This window comes from Ostrea edulis, chromosome 9 (genome assembly GCF_947568905.1).
Source record: "Ostrea edulis chromosome 9, xbOstEdul1.1, whole genome shotgun sequence".
In the NCBI taxonomy this organism is placed as follows: domain Eukaryota; kingdom Metazoa; phylum Mollusca; class Bivalvia; order Ostreida; family Ostreidae; genus Ostrea; species Ostrea edulis.
The window spans coordinates 16,333,796-16,353,341 of record NC_079172.1 but is presented as its reverse complement, the minus strand read 5'-3'; the positions used below and the strand labels follow the sequence as shown (position 1 = coordinate 16,353,341).

The following is a 19,546-nucleotide window of genomic DNA, read 5'->3' as shown; positions in this document are numbered from 1 at the left end:
GCATTGAGGGCCGAGAATACGCCTAAATTTGAAGCCCTTCACCATTCATGGTGACGTCTCCATATGAGTGACAAATTCTCGAAAGGGACGTTAAACAAGATACACTCAATCAATACAATGGATGATTTACATGTAGTCACTATTTTAATTCCTTTGAAAATTAAGGATTATCTCCCTCATGCAAAGCTATTATCCTTAGAGAAATTTGACTCCACTTTTTGGCACTCTGTTTCCCTCTAAAATAGCTCTAGCAAGTTTATCGTTATTTCGGATTTCAAACAGTTCGGTTGAGCATCACTGAAGAGACATTATTTGTCGAAATGCGTATATGGTGCATCAAAATTTGTACCGTATAAGTTTTACATATAAAAGAAACGACAAACTCAATGATATCTTATTATTTACACCAGAGGTGGGATCAGGTGTGTAGGGGGAGTAAGCATCCCCTGTCGACCGGTCACACCCGCTATGAGCCCTTTATCTTGATCAGGTAAACGGAGTTATCCGTAGTCAAAATCGGTATGCCAAGAACGGCCTAACAATCGGTATCAAACACGTCAGACAGCATTTGACCCAATGGGAGGTTGTATTGACAAACTAGATTGTTATAACGACCATAGAATTTGCGAAATGCTGACTTCAATCGAGACTGTTGAAACCCCTATACCATCAACTTGTTAGTTAGTAGCTTGACTCGATTTAAAAACTGACCATACACAGAACAAGCGTATTGAATCAGTTTTGAGATATAAACACCATATGCAGGTGATAATGGAATATTGCTACATAAATATGGGAAGCTGACGATGGGGAAGATGAAATCATCCCGTTTGTCATACAGTTGAGTTGTCAGTTTGCCATTAATATCTACTTTAATCTGTAGTCAAAATCGGTATTAAAACACACTCTAACAATCAGTACAAAATACGTCATTCGACCCAATGGCAGACTATATTTGCAAGTAACATCATCATAATGCCCACTGAATGTTCGATATGCTGATTTCAAACTAAAGGTATTTCTATTGGAATATCTGTTAGATATGTTCACAACGTTTTATAGATATATACAATTCTTGACACTACACGGTTTTCGTCCAAACATGCAAGACAATTTGAAATGTTTCATTCAGTAGTGTTTGATTGGTGTATTTGTTCGTAATCACCAGTCATTGTAATATCGGACAAAAGAGATCGGCAATACTGGAGAAATAACACAAAGGGCACGCCTGTCAGATCACGTTCATCCGTGGAGGTGCAGGACCTCTTTATCTCTTGTCACCAATTAAAAATATCAAAGATAACTGCACGCCCGACATTATTTATTTTACTTGAATTGTTGAACATTTGAAACCAGAGACGTAAACTATTAAGCATTCCATAGTTGTAAACGAGAAAGTAAAGATTGAAATCAGACATAGGAATGAAAAGCAAAAGGTGCGGTTTTGAATATATTATATATGAGGGATAATTTGATTCCGAAAGCCGTGGGATGCCCTCTATAGTTTTTGGATCCAATGACTTCCCATAGGGTACAAAAAGACAACATGTATTATATAGAACATTGTTATATTATGCTTATATTATCCTTGGTAAATCTGCATTATTAGCGCCGGAAGTGACCCTTATATTTCTCATTACGTAGTTCATTGTTTGTGTGGGGTTTAACGCCGTTTTGGCAATAATTCAGCCACTTTACGGTGGGATATGTAATCCAATGATATTATCTATCAAAACGTGATTCATATTTCCAAATCTTCTAAAGAGGTACAGTGTACTGTTAAGGTCGTTTGTTTTTCATTTATTCAAGTCATAATCCCCAAGTACTATCTATATAATTGTCGTGATTTTACAATTCACTTTGCCATGTTTCTTCGTGAAATACATTAATTTAAGATCAAGTTACAACACAACCAATTCTAATTTTGAAATACGAAAATTTAGTTCTGATGAATATGCAATTTAAAAGAGGTGAGGGTTCTATTGTTACCTATGTATGGTGTTTCTACATATACCAGATATATGCCTGTAGTATTGATTTTTATCTTGCATTACATGACTTCCTTCTTCCAATAATAATGACACCGTCATTGGAATTTGTTCTTTTTAAACATTTAACGCATCAATGAAATCTGTGCAGTCAAAATTGACATTTAAATCTGTAACATAAACATGGGAGAACGCTGCATTGCATATTATGGCGATCAATTTGCTGTGCAAACTGGTCAAGAACTGGCCATAGTGCAATCGTACACACATGAAGGTCCTTTTGACAATATTGGAAGTGACCAAAATCGGAATATACATCAACAAGACAGCTCCTTCATAGCCGAGATATTTGACAGTACCATAGATAAGCGTTGGCTGGTATGTGTTTTATATTATTCTATGATCATCATTTCACAATTTCATCAATCGAGAGAATCACTTCTAAAATCGTAAAATTATTTCTGAAGAATTCGTCAATACATGTATCCATGTTCGTGTGTACATTATTTCCTCAGCGTAGTAGTAGGAATCCAATTTAAAGATCAGTCTCTGATGTGCTTTCTATAGATATATACACCACGCATCTCCACATTACTTCACCTTCAGTTTGTTTTACTGTCTGAATCTGGAAGAATAGGGATGAACCAAGGTGACCCATAAAGACAGCATTTCGCATATATATGGTGGTTATAATAAAGAGTTCTCTTTTAGGTAACACGTACATACATGTTTAAAAGGAAAATATAGAAAACTAATGGGAAAAAAAATACCTATGGAGCTTCATAATTTTGGTCCCAATGGCGCCAGTTCGAATATTTTAAACGCGTGGACATGTATTTCTCCATTTTGAATCTCGTGTACTCAAGTTCACGTCGTTCTGAGATGTTACATAAAATCCGTAAAAGCATGTCAATCTTATCGTCTTATTCATATATTATCTCTTTTCGATTAAAGCGGTTGCACCATGTCTCCTATCTTTGTGAATTTGCTAAACACCGACACTGGACTTGACGTCACTATGCACTATTTAAATTAAATGTGTTGTTTCCCGCGTTCAATGAATAATCGGATCGAAGTTAGTGTTAGCTTCGGGATATGTGTTTTTTTTTTCGGGGGGGGGGGGGTCCTACTGGACTTTTGTGAGAAGGGCTGACTTTTATGGTCAACGGCTGACTTTGACACGAGCATACTATATGGAAACGTTTTCATGACATATCTGTATACATGAATAGGTGATGAATCGATGCAATGTACAGAAATGTTCAAGTTGTCCAAACATTATAGAGTTGTTCCGTTCATTCCCATACTCATATTCTTTCTGAAACAATAAAGTCTATTTGACCTAATATCCCAATAAATATTTTTGGGCACCTGACCTATTGCAATTGGTCAGCATCCGTGGTCGTGCGCCGTGCGTAAACAGTTGACCATTCTTAACTTCTTTCTGATAACTACCATTCAATTATTTTTCAAATTTGATATGAAACAGCTTTGGGACAAGAGGGTATAAAGAATAAATTCCAGGGCTCCTGCACCCCCGGGCTTTAAGGATGTAGCAAAAATTGACCAATTTAAAAAAAACATCTTCCCTACAACCGTACATCTGTAAGAAAAACTAAATGCATAGATCTACTCATGTAGAGCTGGAAGGCCTCTACCGATATCCGGGTTAAACGTTCTGACTCCAGGGCTGGGCCAAACTTGGTATATAGTCATATATTGTATATGTATAAACTATTTAAATAACATAGATGTTCTTCAATGGTATGCCGTGGGCCTCTTATTAGTTAACTATTTTAGATGAAACAATTCCAGTTCCATCCCGCCAAGTTAAGTTTTTATATGTCAGTATTGAAAAGATTAATCGGAGACGGGGACCATACTTATGGCTTTCATAATATACTAGGATTTACGTCCAGTATTCATGTTTATTGTAAATGACGACCGAATACGTACTTCATATTGGATACAATGAATATATAGAGAAATCAATGAATAGATATAAAAATCAATGGGATTCGAATTGACTGTTACTTAACATGACTATCTCTACAAACAAAATCATTTGAAGCTGTTCGGTTCACATGGGGCTTTAATAGATGCTTGGACAGAAATATACTTGGAAAATATGTTCGAATTTTTTTTAATAGTATGATGAAAGAATACAGCGACCTGTGCCGTAAATCGAAGATTTTATAATGGATGGATCTGTAGCTCTCTGGTATGTCCCAATATTTTCCCAGAGAGCTACAGATCTGCATTAATGCAGATGCACATGTAATTCCGAATTGTTGGTACGCTTATCATGCTCTGTGTTGTACCTGTGTGTTTGATTGAATGAAGCTGTATAACCACCTCATACATTTTTATGATAAAATAAAACGCAAAACTCCTGCATAATAAACTTACATTCGATTTATCATGAATCAAGGTATCTGTGCGAGTTAAAATTTTACACCTAGGTATGCATGCAAAAATGAAAGGAACTAAAAGCCTTGCGATTTTTATTCTTTGATAATTATAAAAGAGGTTCAAGTGGTTTTAAAGATAAAAGGCCTACCGTAATAATATCGTAACGTGCGGCGTTCTGAACACGCTCGCCGTTGTTTAGAGACATGTTCTACCATACCACTAGAAACGCTAGCTCACTAGCGAGGCCGTAGAAGTTCCCTACATACTGTCTACTACACTTCCTTCCGCTCAGGAAAGCTTCGTTCCGAAGCTTAGCATGGGTCATCTCTTCTCTGATTGTTTGGCACCTCTTCAGCAACGGCATCCGCCGTTCATGACGACAACCGCCTTCATCCCCGGACAAAACCACGTGCGTACAGGGACACAGAGTCCCATAGTTCCAAAGATACTCTACCTAAAGCAGGCCTCCTGCCAAACACCAAAGTCACTACGCTGCCATCCATTTTGTAACGTGCAGCGGTTTGAACACGCTCGTCTTCGCTTAACTTGTGTGATCAAGAGAAATTACTGTAAAAGCTAGCTCAACAGCGAGGCAGCAGAAGCTCCCTACGTACATGTACTGTCCGCTACACAATATAATTTTTATGCCAACAATTCGATACTACATATATTTAACGATATCGTGCTTCCATACAATACGCAGATTTAAATGTCAAAGTCAGCCGTTGACTGTGAAAGTCAGCCCTTCTCGCAAAAGTCCACTATGGATATAGATGCCAAGACTTTTGCTTCGCCCTAAAAAGCGGTTACAGCGTAGGACATATCAGTGTGTTTCATTTTGGACCGGCACAAGCCGGCCTATTACATGAAATAAGAATTCTGAAGTCGCACGCGTTTCTGCGGGACAGATGTCTGTTACTGCTGAAGTTTTCTAATAAAGTATGACGTCTTTTTTTTATTCATTTTTTTTTTTTTTTACAAAGGCTTATATATTATTTATTTTTATGACCACGGAAAAAAACTCGTGGTATAATATGTAAAATTTTAAATATTAAGAAAACCAATAAGACAGTTACACATAGCGATCGATGCATTCTATAAATAGAAGACAAGAGAATCAATAGACGGTTGACAAGTGATACAGCGGTGCGTTCTATAGAGATCACGAGAATATCGTGAACTCTACACAGATCCACATGTAGGATGTCAAACTTGAGCATTATTTTTATTGGATATCATGAACATTTGTCAAGAACTAGCCTTAAACATCCTAGGAGTGACCTATGTCGATATAAGACGAGTTTAGGGAAGTGCAATGAAGTGTATTTACAGTGTAATGTATTGTAGGAGTATGTATCTAAGTGGATTATTTATACTAGTATTATTAGACCATATTGATTTTCTATGAAACATAAAAATACCAGCCTAGTGGTCTCTCCCCACTTTCACTAATTAAGTAGAAAAATTGGTAAAGTATGAAAGAGAACGATATCACAGTTTAGGAAAATTGAGCTTGGCAAACTAAATTTATTCTTTAACACCCCTCCTTCCATTCTTTCTGACATCAGTGGTAATCTAAGTGAGCAATTTATTTACATACATATGTATATGACTTGGGCTTCATTTTTGCAGTTTCTCCCATTGCATTGCATGGTGTGACCGTGCTTATCGATGAGGTCTTAAGCCTCACATAAAATGAGGGGGGAGGTTACAGCTTTATTTGATATTTATTTTTGTCCAAGTTGTAATACAATGAATCCTCAAAATTTTAGAAGATATAATACATGATGGTATAAATATAATCACACGCGTTGCATCGCTTTTAAGGGGGGGGGGGGGGGAGGGCAGTTGGAGAAGAAGTTGGTTTTGTTATTGGCTGAAAATACTTATCTTACAAAATTAAAACAATAATCAAACCTCCAAATCCTGAATTCTTAGAATAAAGGGACAAGGGTTAATGTTTTATTTCAATTCTTGGGTTGATTTAATTACATTTCCACTACAATTCATTATCATCATTTTAAAAAAGGTCGGGAATCAGCCAATAGATCGGACTTTAAAAACATTTCCTGTAATAATAGCATAGAAAGAACGATGTCGAAAACGTATGAGGCTAGTTCCCGCCTCCACCGTTTAATGCTGCATGTACGTAACTGCAATGCAGGTCGAGCTGTGCAATGTATTAAAGTTGATTTCAATAAGAGATTATTTTCAAACTATTGAATCGTGAAGAAACAAAACCAACCCAGATTTATACAGAAAGATTAGACATGTTATATACGAATTCGATATACATGTATACATCCGTGTTTGCCCAACTATCTATTTTGTATTGCTTGTAGGAGTTATGAGATTGATCACTGTTCGTTATCTTCACCTTACATGTAGATATTAACGACAAACTAACAACTCAAATTTATGGCAAACAAGATTTATGTAGCAATGTTCCGTTATCACTTGCATATGGTGTTTACATCTCTCAACTGATTCGATACACAAAAGCTTGTTCTGCATATGCTCAGTTTTTAAATCGAAGTAGGCTACTGACTAACAAGTTGATGGTGCAAGAGTTCCAACAGTCTCGTTTAAAATCTACATTTCACAAATTATATGGTCGTTATAACACTCTAGTTTGCCAATACAACCTATCACTGGGTCAAATGCTTTTTAACGTGTTTCATGTCGATTGCTAAGCCGTTCTTGGCACATTGATTTTGACTACGGATAACTCCGTTTATCTGATCAAGATAAAGGGTTCACAGCGGGTGTGACCAGTCGACAGGGGATGCTTACTCCTCCTAGGCACCTGATCCCATCTCTGGTGTGTCCAGGGGTCCGTGTTTACCCAAAGCTTTATTTTGTATTGCTTATGGGAGTTATGAAATTGATCACTGTTCGTCATCTTCGCCTTTCATGTACATTTTTTAACATTGCGGTCCAGGCGCGGGTCTAGAAAATTTTCAGTGGGAAGGGGGTTGAACCAGAGTATTAAAAGTTGTTGATGTCATGATATGTATTTTGTACATTTCTACCATCTGCATGTTTTATTTTAGGTTAACTACATGCACCGAATAAAAACAAAAACACTTTAGAAAGAATTTAAAATGACAAACGAATTTACAGCATTCATTGTTCAGGAATGCAATCAAATGTTGAATGTCTGACACAAATACTAAATTCAGATAGTTTCATCAACACCCCCTCCTTCTTAAAACCGATAAATGTTGAAAATGATAATAATTAGTGAATGAAAATCGATGTCGGATGTCATAAACTTACAGACACCCTCCCCCTTTCCCCTAGATTTTTTATCCGACAATCAATGTAGTAATGATGTTTCCGGATATCATATATATATATATATATATATATATATATATATATAGGCGAGCACTCTTTTTTTAAACCAAAAGCAAAGGTATGACCGTGTGTTGGAACGTCCGTACCCCTAAATCCGTCAAAGTAAATTGTACATGCGTTGGTTGCGCATTTAATTTCTGCTATCTAATAGTGTTTCAAACGTCCAAAATGTTGATTACAGTTAATAATGAAAAATTGAAGATATGCTAAAGATGTATTGATCCTGATCTAAATGATTTACAGATTAAATCATGATCCAACATTGCTTCCGAAAAAGTCACAATGGACACATAAATAAAATCAGTGACTAAATTTTATCTTTTTATTAATTACAGAAAAATCCCTTAACAATTACAATAAGATATAGTAAATCCTTATATTGATGCTATGAATTGAGGATCGCAATGTATTGTGCGTCCTTGTATTCAAGGGGAAATAACTCGTGCTGCACGTTTCCCATTTAGAGGACTTTCAAATATAAGATGTTTTACCACGTGACTTTACAGAAACTGCAAAGATCAGAAAATTTCACGTGCAACGTCACAGAAAAGGAAAATATATTTAGTCGAGGCAAAGCATGTCGATTGATCAGACAAACGCATCATGTGTATAGCCTGCTGTTTACTTTGGTATTGCGAATTAAGTTAAATTTTTGATATAAGTTGCATTATTGAACTACCAATAAATAGTTACTTCATATAATTAACTAATCTTTCACTTAGTTGAATTGATCGGAATTTCTCTAAATTTGCCAGCCTTCGCGTTGTATTTTACAACTGCTTTTAGACTAAGGAATTCTTTGGAACACCTTTTCTTAAAATATTTCATAAAATTCATATAATGTTTTCAGCCAATGTTGGTGTTTGCACCAGTGTTTCTTGTTAGTATTGGTAGGTGGTCTTTATATACTCATTTTCACTACAGATTACTCCGCGTTCCTGATCAAGATTTAGGGCTCACGGCAGATGTTACCTTTCAACAGGGAATGCTTACTCCTCCTATACAGCTGATCCCTCACGCCCTCTGTTTTAAGGGGTCCTTGTTTGCCCAATTCTCGATTGTATTCTTTATATCATTTGGTCACTGTTCCTTACTGTAGTTTTTTCGTGCATGAAATATAAAATATAACAAACAGTAATCAATAAAGAATACAGAATTAAGAGTAGGGCAAACACGGACCCCTAGACATACTAGAGGTGGGAACACGTGCCTAAGAGGAGGAGTGAGAACCCCCTTCGTCTGATCACACCCATCGTGAGCGTTGATTTATATAAAATAATCTCTTTATAAGTGTACATCACCATACCGTAGTTGTCTTATAGAGATAAATGTATCTAGTGATGCCCCGTTATCATGTTGAAATTAAACCACATTGATGATTTCTGCTTGATTTGTATCTGCAGAACAATCAGTTGAGAGCGAACTACCCGTTGGGAGTGAATTATTCTAATGACAACACCCCGGAATCAAAACCTGACCCTAAGGAAGACTACGCCGATACCTGCTGTGACAAGAAAGAACGTAAAACAATTGTCTTGATTACTCTGGGGATTCTGTTCGTAGCTGTCGCGGGTGGAGCCTTGATGGTGTATATAAGTCTCCTGTCACCATCAACAGATAGTTAGTATTCAAATGAAAGTGTTTATTAACGTGTATATGAAGAAATCCATGAAGTGAAATAATGGTGTTTGAGAATTTACTAATCGTTCATGGAACAAGTAATGAATTCGAAACTTAAAAGCACGAAGAAGTATTGGCGTGATATCATTATACCATAATACTTCATATAATGTTGTGGCACACTTTGATATAAAAGAAACAACCACTACCAAATATACTCACATATATTTAAAATATTTCTTTCTCAAAACAGACCGTGGTAAAACTAGAGATCTGTAATAGTTGGTATTTTATTTTATTCTCTAGGAGAAGAATTGTATACTTTGGTATCTTTGTAAACTTCCCTGATCTGTTTTCCTGATGAAAGCTTGTCTGTCTGATCTAACAAAGATATATTGCTGGATCCAGTAAATGTTCTACCAAGCCCATAACGTTGCTCCTCACGAAAATATTAACAGCTGTTAAGAAGAAACGTCAAACGTACTGTGTGACTACATGTACTAGAAGTGGTGTAAACCAAATGTAGATTCTAAAGAACTTTTAGTAAACTTGAAATTACAAACCTTTTCTCAAATCAACAACATCAAAACATATTACTTTTCTGCTTCTTCAACAAAAATGGAAAACGCAAATATTCCTATCTAGTGGTCAGACATCCAAAATATTACTTTGTTAAAAGCCACTCTCATTCCACACACAAGTACTCTGAAGATGAAATAAAAAATATGCTAGAGTTCCTCATTGACAATATCTTCGTGGTTTTTGGTGATCAGGTCTTCCAACAGTCTGTTGGAATCCCCATGGGCATGAATTTTGCTCCGTTGTAAGCTGACCTGCTTTTATATTCCTTTAAAGCAGAATTTATTCAAAAACGTGTACGTGAAAAGAAAACATATCTTGCTGTGGCCTTCAGTTTGACATTTAGATCAATCGACGACATATCATCTATTAACAATATCAATTTCATTCATATGTCGATTCGATTCGATATATACCAGTGAACTCGAAATAAAAGACGCCACAAAGTCGTCCACTTCTGCTTCATTCTTGGATATCTTATTGAAAGTATATATTAACGGCAAACTAACAACTCATCTTAATGATAAACGGGATGATTTCAGCTTCTCTATCGTCAAACTCCCACACTTATGAAGCAATATTCCATTATCACTTGCATATGGTTTATATCTCTCAACTGATTCAATACGTAAGAGCTTCTTCTACGGATGATAATGTTTTGAAACTTTATCTTAATACAGTCAACACTTACGTCAAAATACACATGTAAGTGATAAACACAATGATTTGTTCTATTCAATTTAAACTTTAATTTCATAAAGCAAAGACTTTAATACCAAACAATAAGTATCTTTAACTCTTGAATCAGCTTTTAGCTAATTTTAGCATTAAATGCAATATCCCATGAAATTCAATATATGAATACATTTAATTATGAAGAGTATGAAAGGTGAAGATAACGAGCAGTGATTAATATCATAACTCCTTTAAGAAATACAAAATCAAGAGTTGGGCAAACATGGATCACTGGGCACACCAGAGGTGGGATCAGGCGCCTAGGAGGAGTAAACATTCCCTTTCGACTGGTCACACCCACCATGAGCCTTATATCTTGATCAGGTAAATGGAGTTATTCGTTGTCAAAATCAGTGTGCCAAGAACGGCTAAACAATCGGTATCAAACACGTCAGACAGCATTTCACCGAATCATAGGTTGTACTGGCAAGCAAGGTTGTTATAACGACCATAAAATGTGCGAAATGCTGACTTTAAAACGAAACTGTTGGAACCCCTGTACTATCAACTTGTTTGCCAGTAGTCTGTCTCGATTTAAAAACTGATAAAATTCTTCTTAAAGTTTTGTAATATACAGTCAAATCTAGAAAACTCAGATACATTTTGTGACCGGAGAAAATTATAGCTATTGCAGAAGTTCGTGATAATCTAGGAAATCTCAGGCTCAAAAGCACGTGAGACTGGACATGTCGCGTGACACCTCTTCCATTAGACGGTGCCCGACCAACGACCAGTCTCTAATAACAATGATAACCATATCACTCTGCTGATCACTTTGATTAATTAAATTCATTGTTTCATTTTAGATAATCCACCCAGAAAATGTGATCAATTTTCACCAGCGTTTGGAAAAAATTGTGAGTTTAGATGCCACTGCTCTAATTCAAGCGAGGTTTGTGATAACAATTTCGGGATTTGTCAAAGTGGGTGCATTGATGGATGGCATGGAAACAATTGTCAACTAAGTAAGTGAAAATTGAAATCTAAAGATTAGTTATGCGAGGATACACTGCATGTATAATGTAAAAAAAATGATTTTGATATCTTTCAGTTACTTCTGTATTTGATAAGTCGGACATCGTCGCCAATCTACCTTCTACACACTTAGTTCAATGCACTATTAACAAACTTTGGTACAACTGGAGTAGCGTGTATCTGACTGTCTACAACACAACAAACATTCTCATCAATGTGTCTCAAGGTGGCGAGATCTCGGCATCAGACGAGAGGTTGAACGCTACGTTAAGCAGAGCAACCGGGACTGAGGCAGATAATGTTACATTTAAATTTCTCTTTGGGGAAGACGACTGTGACTTGGCGGGAATGTATAGGTGCCAATTTGAGATGCTGGGCAACTTCCATACATCGTATGCCAATTTGTCCATTTCTGTACAAGGTAAAAGGGTTTTGTAAAATTCCAAAACAAGTTTTATTTGCATTTTCATAGAAATATAGACATTCTTTTCAAATACATGATTATGATTCAGCCATTGGCGTACTTAGTTATTACGATTTTTCTTACTCAGGAAAGTCCTCAAATCTTCAGATATCGACAAAAAACGTATACATCAAACGATCTACAGACAGCATAAACTGCACTCTACAACTAGCAGATTCCAATGCAGATGTCATTCTTACCTTTATGGATAAAGATAATAATACTTTAAATTTGACAACTGCTGATGAACAAATTTTATTCCCTGAAGCGAAATGCACCAACCTGACAACGTTTATTTACAACTTTAACGCCACACAAGAGCTGAATCAATCGAGGGCTAAGTGTACTTTGCGAAGTGAAGCAAATGGAATTGTTTTGGAATCCAACGGCTCAGTTATCAATATTGTTTCTAGATCTGTTTCTGGTAAGGTTATCTTGATAATATAGATAATGAGAAAGATAACAAGTACTATATCAATCATAAACAACTGTTAAGATCAGACATTTCTATAAGGAAAATGTGCAGCTTTAAATTCTTTTTAAAATGTTAGAACAGTTATTCTATTCAATAACGACTTGTGCTCTGGTTCTTAAGGTAGCTCCATCCTCATGTGACTTATCAATATTAATGGTTAAAAGTGGAAAAACTTTATTAATTTCCACTCAATATAGTTTAATTTAATTAATAACCAAAGAAAATGTATATGTTGCCATCTTTTTAAAGATGTCGGACATACAAAAACAGAAGTATACATCAACATCAGAAAATCACACATTTTTGTTAAACAGAATAATAAAAATAGATAAAAACTTGTTGAAATGACAAAATTTAAATATCAACAGTTTTTAAAAAACTGTTATTCATAAATATGTATAGATTAATTGTGGATATTAGGGAAACCAATGTATAATAGACATCCAGTAGAGGAAATTCCAGCATAGGAGTTATTGCCCTTGTCAACATTTTTAAAATCATAAATAATTGATTATCTATGGAAATTATAAACTTTTTCAGTATCAATAGTTTCCCAGATTTTTTATTATATCCAGTGAATAAAATTCCTCGGAAAGATATATTTCTATCAGGCACAAAGTTTAAATTATTAAGATTTTTGCGAAAACCTATGACATCACCTGAGGATCGATCGACCTTAACAGCTACTTTACTTCAATCGTTATTGTTCGACGTTTCGTGTTTTTTCATTATCAATTACATATCGAAAATTAATATCCTAGCCTACAATCCATTTGGTGCTCAAGGTGAACCAGTTATGAAATGTAACAAGCATACTTATATCCGCCTTCAATATCAGTCTAATAGCAATAGATCATCACATAGTCAAGGAATTTATGAAAAAGCACGCAAAAATCTCAACATTCATAGAATGCTCAAATACACATTCCCTTATTGTGTGGACCCTGAGGTCCACGCAGAAAACATATAAGCGAGGTTAAACCTGATGCTATGTGGAAAAGTAAGTTTGTGCACGCACAAGTGTACCGGGGCCAATCTGAAAATCGCTCGGCCATTTTCGACAAGTCGAGAAAAAACGAGGTTTTTTCTTCTCGACTTACGTAAAAGACCAAGCGATGTTCCGTAACAGAGTAGCAGAAGGTGATACACAAAAGGGGTGGGGTAAGATTATGCATGCACAGTTACACGTTTATTGAAATCAGCAATGTTTCATAACTACGTATCTAAATAATTAAGAAAATGTTATGTACAGTTTTCAATGTTAATGATTACGATTTATATATGGTGTTTAATCTATTACTTTATACTGAGTTGCATGACAACATAAAAATTTACTTCAGCAACACTCATCTCACCGATTCTTTACAATTTTTTTCAGTGGTTGCTGTGATGGAACCTAAAAGCCTTGAGATTGTGGCTGGAAAAACTGATGAATTGACTTGCTTTGTCAATGTGAGTAGCTATAAATGGACGGCCATTCATTTAGACTTTCACAACGAATCCCTCACTCGAAGAATTGTCACAATCGCTAACAACACGATAATTTCTGATGTTGACCAAGTGAAAGCATCTTCGAGTATAGATTCCGAATATGTGAATGTTACTTTCATCTTCAATCCACTGACGTCGACGGATGGTTGTTCTCTCTCTGGTAGCTACACGTGCTTAATAGATTTGGTGGACAAATATATTGCAACTGAAAACGATAGTAGTGCTGTCACTTTCACAGGTAACGTTAGTGAATTCCTTTCCAATATATTTTACTACCTTGGAAATGCCAAATTTGAACATTTTATTTAAATTTTACAACAGCTAGGGATTTAACTCTCCATGTAGACCTTTTCTCCGTTCAACAAAAATGTCAATTAATGAAATCTACACACTTTCTAAGTTTTTCACATATATATTCCATGTCATATTCCTTTAATATTCCATATACCTTCTAAGTTTTTCACATATATATTCCATTTCATATTCCTTTGATATTTCACATTTTGTCGCTATTTACATGTCTTCTAGTCAATGTACAAGATCGACTCTAGGTTCTGTTGTTTTACCTTATCATATGGTATTGTCTTAACAACATATAAGAATATGATTTTCGGATGATCTTAAAAAGGGACCATTAAAATAGTAAAAAAAAAATAATTTCTTAATGATACGGTTTGTACTCCATAAACAGTACAAACTACGTCATTAAGACTTCAATAAACGTAGATAAATTCATGAAAAATCTGGGAAATTGTACGTTTAAAGAGAAAGTGTATGAATCAATGTACAAAGCATCCTAATGTAATGTTATTTACAAACTGTTAACGTGATGGTTGACTATTTTGTGGATTATATCTAATCTGTTTATGAAATGGCTGTTTTCAAACCTCGCTTGAGGTCCCGTATGATGTCACATATCATGGCGTGTAAAATATTGAAATGAAAATGCATATCCCAAGATTTGAATTTCATCACTTTCAAACTCGAAAACTAGGCAAAAGATTTAATTTAAAACACATTAAAGTAGTTTTAGACATGAAAAGATTTATTCTTGATAAGCATTTAAATTTTCCTGCACCAACGCCTCACGGAATAGTGGATGAATATATCATATTTAATTTGTGTTACCGTCTGTGCTCAACACTTCATCAATATACATGCAATGTGAAAAATTCTATCATAACATCTCCTTTGATTAAATAGACCTGTCTGTTAGGTACTAATAGTGTTCTATACAATGGCGATTCGAGATGACTGATCACACACAAAGTGTGTTACCACACAGAAAAGCACGGGTTCCAGATTGTTGAAGCGATTGATGTTTTTATTTTTCTCAAAAAACAACATAAATGACAGTTTTCTGTGTCTACAACATATTGCATGGAACGCACAGAAGTATTAAGAAACAGAATATGCCCCATACTTTGAATGAAAGTAGTTACTTTTCTGATACACTCGTGTTTAATATCGAGTACCTATGAAAATTCGCATGGATGTTTACTTCATGAGCTGAATTCAAGGTTGAAATAATTTCAGAAAGAACCATGATAATATGTCACTAGAATATAAAAAGAAATTCAATTTCTTACTAAATTGGGGTTCATAATAGTCATTAATTATTTTGACGAAATGCTCGAAAATGAAAATAATGCAGGGTGAAAGGATAGAAGATGTAGCGTTACCAAGGTGAAAACTTCCAAACCACGAAGACAAGAAAAGCAACAATTTTGTAACATTTATTCAATGATGAAAACATAATAAATGCGACGTGTAAATGAATCAAACATAATTGATGTAACAAATTCAGAGGCATATCCAAGATTATAGAGGGGTTACATATTAGCCATAATACTCAGCCACAATATGGGGTTTTCATATATATACATATATACCAGTACATTTGTGGCAAACAGGGGGGGGGGGGTCATATCGATATGAAAGTACCTGTGGGGTATAACTGAAACGATATATTAATTGCCGAAACATGTCGGCATCTTTATTAGTTTAACAAGGTGGTTAGATGGTCAAGTGGAATTAGTGCTTTTCGTATGTGCTGCTAGGAGGTTAAGTGCTGCAGGTCACGAGTTCAACCTCGGTCCAATGCGGAAGTTGTTATTTATATGCCTTTAATTTTTCTGTGATTTATATAAAGATATACATGTATATTGATTACAAATCCATGATAACAAATTCTAATTCTAGGTTTATTTGATAGAGAATAGATTTACAATTAATATGCATGAACCATTTGAAGAATGTCTCACTTTACCTTTGCGGAATGTGTCATAAACTGAAGTCAGGAAAATAATGTAATATGGGTATTCTTTGTATCGCCGTATTTATACTATGATAAATAAATATGTCGTCTGATGTCTTTCAGCTCCTTTGTCTGCTATTGAAATATCTGCTGATTCTTCATACGTCAGTGGATCCAATTCAACGATCAACTGTACAGTTGACCTTGGTGATAGGTCAAACACGGATGTGAAATTAGAAGGTTGTCAAGGAGGAACGCACGTGGACTTAAAGGAGATAGGAATAGCAACTCGGGACATACTGTACCCCAATGATGATCAAGGAGTCAATTGTACAAATCAAATAATTTATCGATATCACCTAACATTTATGGACATCAACAACAACATGTTAGTCCGCTGTCATAGCAACGATAATCTCTACAACAGCAGTATATCAACAAAATGTGTATCAATAAATATCACACGAGGTATGCACCAGTACTTAAAAAGACATGCTTTATTACTTTGCTTTTTAGAATTTGAAATGGTTTATTGATTCATCTATAATTCAGTGGTTTTAAATTAATATAAACAATAAATTGATATAATTTTCTAATTTTATTTCCTTTCAGTCCAAGCTACCATGGAACCATCACTATTATACGGAAAGTGGAGTTCCAAAGCAACCTTTGAATGCAAAATTCCGCTCTCTGAAATTTACTTCTCCACATTCCAATTTTTTAACGATTCTACTTCTCCCTTGCTCTCTATCACCGCAGAAAATAATTTTACAATTCCACCACAAAACGAACGAATCTCAGCGGTATATACCAGTTCACCACTAGAAAACTACAGAGCGGTAAATATTACATTTGACCTTCGACCTGGTGATGATTTGTGCAATTTGATTGGTTCTTACCTCTGTCGGGTAAGAACTTTCAACGAGAGTTTGATTCTTCCTACAGACGACGAAAGCCAATTGATCATAGCAGGTATATATAATTTTTAACTATTATGACCACTGGCAAATATTAACAATGTTATATTAACGACCTGCTTACAACATTGTAATACATTTGTAAGTGATTATCATTTTAGCTCCTCCATCCAACGTTTCCATTGAAATCAAACAGATGTATGTCATTGGCGGAATAAATGAAACCATCAACTGCACAGCAATAATTAACCTAAACACAACTACATTATCACTACACTACAATATCAGTGGAAGTTCTACAACCGCCCCACAAAACATTACCCAGACGATTGTCGAATCTGAAATGACAGACGACTGCAGACATCGAGTTCGTGTCGTAAACGTCTTTGCTCCTAATCTTAGCTTGGATGGGTTTATGGTGGTTTGCGTGGCCAGTGATGTGATATTTGGTAACGGGTTTCGTTCTAAAGAAGAAACACTAAATATATTTAGCTTGACATAATCATATTATGTTCTTAAAATGTATTTTCATTTTAAATGCCCATGATTTGAATAATTTTGTTTACTTCTTTGAGTTTGTTTAATTTCATGAAAATATCAAGTTTTACAAGATATTAGGAGGTATGAAAATAATATCTATCATTCATACGAACTAATTTGCAATAACCTAGTTCATCTTGAGAATTCATTGATAAAAATGAAAATGGCGAATATGACAATCATGTTTTATATTGACATATCTAAACTATGTTATGCAAGAAATAGTTAGCATGAGTTAGCATGAGTTTTACAAGTGGTTAAGATAAATTTTCAGAATACTAGTATTAGATTTATATAGTAAATAAAAATTAATATTTATATTCACAATTTTGCCTAAAGAATATTAGAAAAACAATTCTGGTAATTTGGATCTTGTGTTTGCTGTACATTACAAATCAAAAGATAAGAAAGAATGAAAGGTGAAGATAACGAATAACGATCAATCTCATAACTCCTACAAGCTCTTGACATGGCACTTCTGCACTGAACAAAACACCCGCAAAATTGAAAAGATTCGGGAAAGAGCTCTGAGGTTTATCTATGGTGACTATAAAAGTACTTACGAAAACCTATTAAAACAATCTAAATTGCCTTCACTAAAAACCAGAAGAATACGAACAATAGCTTTAGAAACTTTTAAAATTATCAACAAAATGTCCCCACTTTTTTTTTTTACAAGATCTAGTTGTTATAAAAAACCATTCATACAATTTTAGATATACAAATACAGCGGAAGTACCAAGACCTAGAACAACCAGGTACAGGATTAAATCTTTCAGATATGAGGCAGCAAAGCTCTAGAACTCTTTGCCAAACGAAGCAAGAAATATTACATCATATAATCTATTCTCAAATTATATTCAAAATTGGTGTGGGGAATTAAATTGTAAATGCAGCTCATGCAAATTCCAGCCTCTCCTGCCTAAATCTTAAAGTTTTGATCTAACTTCTAACTATGCTTCTAAGCTTACATGTAAAACTTATACGGTACCAATTTTGATGCACCAGATGCGCATTTCGACAAATAATGTCTCTTCAGTGATGCTCAACCGAAATGTTTGAAATCCGAAATAACTATGAGGTTTTAGATCTAAATATAGCCAAAAACAGCGTGCCAAACAAGTGGAGCCAAATTCGTCCAAGGATAAGAGCTATGCATGAGGGAGATAATCCTTAATTTTGAAATGAATTTCTAAATTTTATAACAGCAATTAAATATACATCCGTATTTTCAAGCTAGTAACGAAGTACTTAGCTACTGGGCTGTAGGGACAAATTTAACTGTTTTATTTTTACTCCGCTCTGTCTCTTAGGTATGCATATTTATTTATTCTATGTATATATCCACATTTTTATGTTTGTGTTGCAAACTGTTTTCAGTGCTGCATGCGCATCTTAATATAGCTAGTCCCTGTGTATATATATGCATGACTTGTGATGTCTGTATACATGTATGCGTCCTGTTTTATCTCAAATTTCTGTTTTTATGTCTATGCATGCAATTATAGATCATTAGTGCTTTGTGGGTTTTTTTTAATGCTATATAGTCGGTAAAGAGCTCTTAGCTCATGTTTATTGTTTACCTGTATATAGTTCCGACTTTAAATAAAAATTACTTACTTACTTACTTACTTTAAGTAATACAAAATAGACAGTTGGTCACACAAGGACCCCTGGACTCACCAGAGATGAAATCAGATGCCTCGGAGGAGTAAACATCCCCTGTCAACCGGT

The 19,546-nt window shown here is 35.0% G+C and overlaps 1 protein-coding gene across 2 annotated transcripts; it reads left to right on the top strand.

Annotated features, from left to right (window-relative positions):
• Nucleotides 1-681: 681 nt before the first annotated feature.
• Nucleotides 682-19,436, top strand: LOC130046314 (uncharacterized). Of its 2 annotated transcripts, XM_056148657.1 has the most exons (10): nt 2,243-2,366; nt 8,685-9,014; nt 9,164-9,380; nt 11,501-11,659; nt 11,746-12,090; nt 12,221-12,556; nt 13,986-14,336; nt 16,479-16,823; nt 16,968-17,327; nt 17,434-19,436. In XM_056148657.1, the coding sequence occupies exons 3-10, from the start codon at nt 9,344-9,346 to the stop codon at nt 17,772-17,774; spliced, it is 2,274 nt and encodes a 757-aa protein (XP_056004632.1). In that variant the 5' UTR covers nt 2,243-2,366; nt 8,685-9,014; nt 9,164-9,343; the 3' UTR covers nt 17,775-19,436. The 2 variants fall into 2 exon arrangements, with proteins under 2 accessions (XP_048744676.2, XP_056004632.1); XM_048888719.2 differs by lacking the exon at nt 8,685-9,014 and having other exon boundaries at nt 682-2,366.
• Nucleotides 19,437-19,546: the final 110 nt, after the last annotated feature.

Excerpts from the sequence above, each read along its gene's own strand:
- LOC130046314 (XM_048888719.2), top strand. The coding sequence starts at position 2,172 with ATGGGAGAACGCTGCATTGCATATTATGGCGATCAATTTGCTGTGCAA. Across the intron at positions 12,557-13,985 it reads TGTTTCTAGATCTGTTTCTG|TGGTTGCTGTGATGGAACCT; the intron begins GTAAGGTTATCT and ends AATTTTTTTCAG. Across the intron at positions 14,337-16,478 it reads TAGTGCTGTCACTTTCACAG|CTCCTTTGTCTGCTATTGAA; the intron begins GTAACGTTAGTG and ends GATGTCTTTCAG.